General features: G+C 48.1%; 1 protein-coding gene across 1 annotated transcript; it reads left to right on the top strand.

The window, feature by feature from the left end:
• Positions 1-550: 550 nt before the first annotated feature.
• Positions 551-1358, top strand: LOC147523832 (uncharacterized). Its single transcript, XM_086572570.1, has 2 exons — positions 551-698; positions 814-1358. The coding sequence occupies exons 1-2, from the start codon at positions 551-553 to the stop codon at positions 1356-1358; spliced, it is 693 nt and encodes a 230-aa protein (XP_086428696.1).
• The last annotated feature ends 1647 nt before the right edge of the window (positions 1359-3005 follow it).

Below are 3005 nucleotides of genomic sequence, written 5' to 3'. Positions count from 1 at the left end.
TATCTAATATAGTCGTGGTACCAAAAAAGAATGGGAAAGTGCATATGTGTGTAGACTTTACTGATGTAAATCAAGAGTGTCCAAAGGACAGCTATCCCATGCCGCGAGTAGATGAGTTGGTGGACAGGACGCCGGGTTCAAGATTTTTTCCTTCATGGACACGTCGATGGGGTATAATCAGGTCGCGATGTATGGGCCCGATCAGGAGAAGACCTCGTTTGTGGTGGAGGGCGGTACTTACTGCTATACGAGGATGCCGTTTGGTTTGAAAAATGCAGGGGCAACCTTCTAGCGGTTGGGTGAGAAAATGTTCGAAAGCAAGATTCGGAAGGGAATTGAGATTTATATAGACGACATGGTGGAAAAAAGTATGTCAGAAGAGGAACATATGTAGGGTTGCGAGAAACCCCGGGATACTACGTAAATACAACTTGAAACCCGAACCCGAGAAGTGTACTTTTCGGGTGACTACTGAGGGAAAGTTTTGGGGTACATCGTTACTCATAGGGGAATCGAGGCTAACCCCGAGCAGATAAGGTCCCTGGTAGAGATGCCATCTCCGCAGAATGTGAAGGAAGTACAGCGGTTAGCAGGAAGGGTCACAGCTCTGAATAGATTCATTTCCAAGTCGTCTGATAAGTGTAGACCGCTGTACCGACTGTTGAGGAGCACACCGGATTTTGTATGGACCGCGGAGTGTGAGGAGGCATTCTAGGAATTGAAAAAATATTTGGGCAAAATGCTTTTGCTGTCACGGCCCGAGACCGGGGAGAAGTTGTATTTGTACTTGCTTGGGGGCCACGAAGTATGCAGTCAGCTCAAATCTAATTCGGGTGGTCGACAAGGTGGAGAAGCCGTTATATTTTCAGAGCAAAACTTTGTTAGATGTAGAGACACGATATAGTAGAATCGAGAGGTATGCCTTGGCATTAGTATTTTCAACCCTGAAGCTGAAACCCTACTTTGAAGCACATGTGGTGGTGGTGGTAACGAATTTGCCTTTGAGGCAAGCACTGAGAACGGAAAAATCTGGTAGAATGTTGAAGTGGGCAGTGATGCTGAGTTCTTATAAGATACAGTATCAGATAAGAACCGCAGAGAAGGCGCAGGCGGTGGCAGAGTTCTCCACAGAGGATCCCACGTGGGGAGAGGAAATGATTATGGAACCGGAGCGGGAGAGTGAGCCAGACCTTCTAGACCCGTGGGATAAGAGGAATGGGTGGAGGGTATTCGCGGATGGATCGGCTACCGATGCATATAGCGGCATAGGAGTCGTGTTGGTTATACCTGATAATAGCAGAATAGAGCAAACCATGATACTCGGGTTCGCGGCGTCCAACAATGAGGCAGAGTACTAAGCGGTGATCGCCGGATTGAGAATGGCCGAGGATTTGGGAGTGAAGGAGCTGACAGTCTATTCTGATTCAAACTTAGTGGTGTGTCAAGTGAACGGAAGGTTTGCCGCTCGATGCCCCAGGATGACAAGATATTTGGATGTGGTGCGTAAATGAGCTGAGAAATTCACAAAACTCTGTTTCCTTCACTTGGGCCGGGGAGAGAACAGGCACGCTGATGCCCTAGCATATGTAGCAGTTGCAATTCTCGGGTCGGAGGAGAGAATAATACACGTGGGAATGCTGTAGAAACCGAGCACCGAGGATGAGATGGAGATTTGCCAGGTCACGGAAGAGAATGAGGGTTGGATGGAGCCTATTAAGGACTTTTTGGCAGGAAAGGAAGTCACAGATAAAAGAGAAAGAAGGAGATGGGAGCAGACATCTAGGAGATATGTCCTACTGGAAGGAGAGTTATATCGGAAAAACTTCAGTGGACCACTTCTAAAATGTTTGGGTCCACGACTATCCCAGGAGGTGTTGGCAGAACTACATGAGGGATATTGCGGGAGCCATTCGGGGAGAACAATGGTACATCGGCTACTAACACAGGGGTATTTTTGTCCCCACATGAAGAGGGATGTCGTGGAATTTTCTAAGAGGTGTGACAAATATCAGAGATTTGCACAGTTGATATTTGGCCCTGCTGAACCCCTTCACAATGTCTCAAGTCCGTGGCCTTTTGCAATGTGGGCAATAGATATAGTGGGACTGCTGCCCATGGCTAATGGTAGAAGGAGGTTCATGCTTGCAGCCACGGATTATTTCACAAAATGGATTGAAGTCGTACCCCTGTTGCAGGTGAAGGAAGCACAAGTCATCAAGTTTTTATGGGAGAATATTATCTGCAGGTTTAGGTTGCCGTACGCCATCATAGCAGACAATGGAACTCAGTTTACGGGAGCAAAGGTGGCCAGGTTCTTGCAAACCTACAAAGTAAGATAGGGGTTCTCGGCCCCTTACAACCTCGAGGGCAATGGACAGGCAGAGTCTTCTAACAAGACCATCATGAATAACCTAAAGAGGAAGTTGGAGGATAAGAAGGGGGGGGGGGGGGTGGGTGGGCCAACGAGCTTAGTCATGTATTATGGGCCTACTGGACCACACCTCGGTCATCCACACAAGAGACCCCATTTTCATTGGCTTATGGGGTGGAGGCTGTGATCCCGTCGGAGATGGTGGCAGCTACAACGCGAACAAAGGTCGTGGAGGAGGGTTCAAACTGGAGAATCTTAGCAGCATATCTGAATCTAGCAGAGGAAGGAAGAGACATTGCCCGTATAAGGCTGGAGGAGTACCACCGGAGGTTGCAAAAACAGTACAACAGGAGGGTCAAGCCAAGGCAGTTCCACATAGGCGACCTGGTGCTCCGCCGAGTGACACCTAGCACCAGGAAAGAGAAAGATGGAAAGCTGGGTCCAAACTGGGAGAGACCTTACACGGTGGTGGATATTGGAGGGGCGGGCACCTACAGGTTGCGGACACAGGAAGGCAAACTGATAGAGAAGCCGTGGAATGTGAGAATGTTAAAAAAATTTCACACTTGAATGTAATGGAAATCTATTGCCTGAATTTGGCGCTGTACATAAATATATAATGCAACAACACTTT

This window comes from Coptis chinensis, chromosome 1 (assembly GCF_015680905.1).
Source record: "Coptis chinensis isolate HL-2020 chromosome 1, ASM1568090v1, whole genome shotgun sequence".
Lineage (NCBI taxonomy): Eukaryota > Viridiplantae > Streptophyta > Magnoliopsida > Ranunculales > Ranunculaceae > Coptis > Coptis chinensis.
This window is presented reverse-complemented; position numbering and strand designations above follow the sequence as displayed.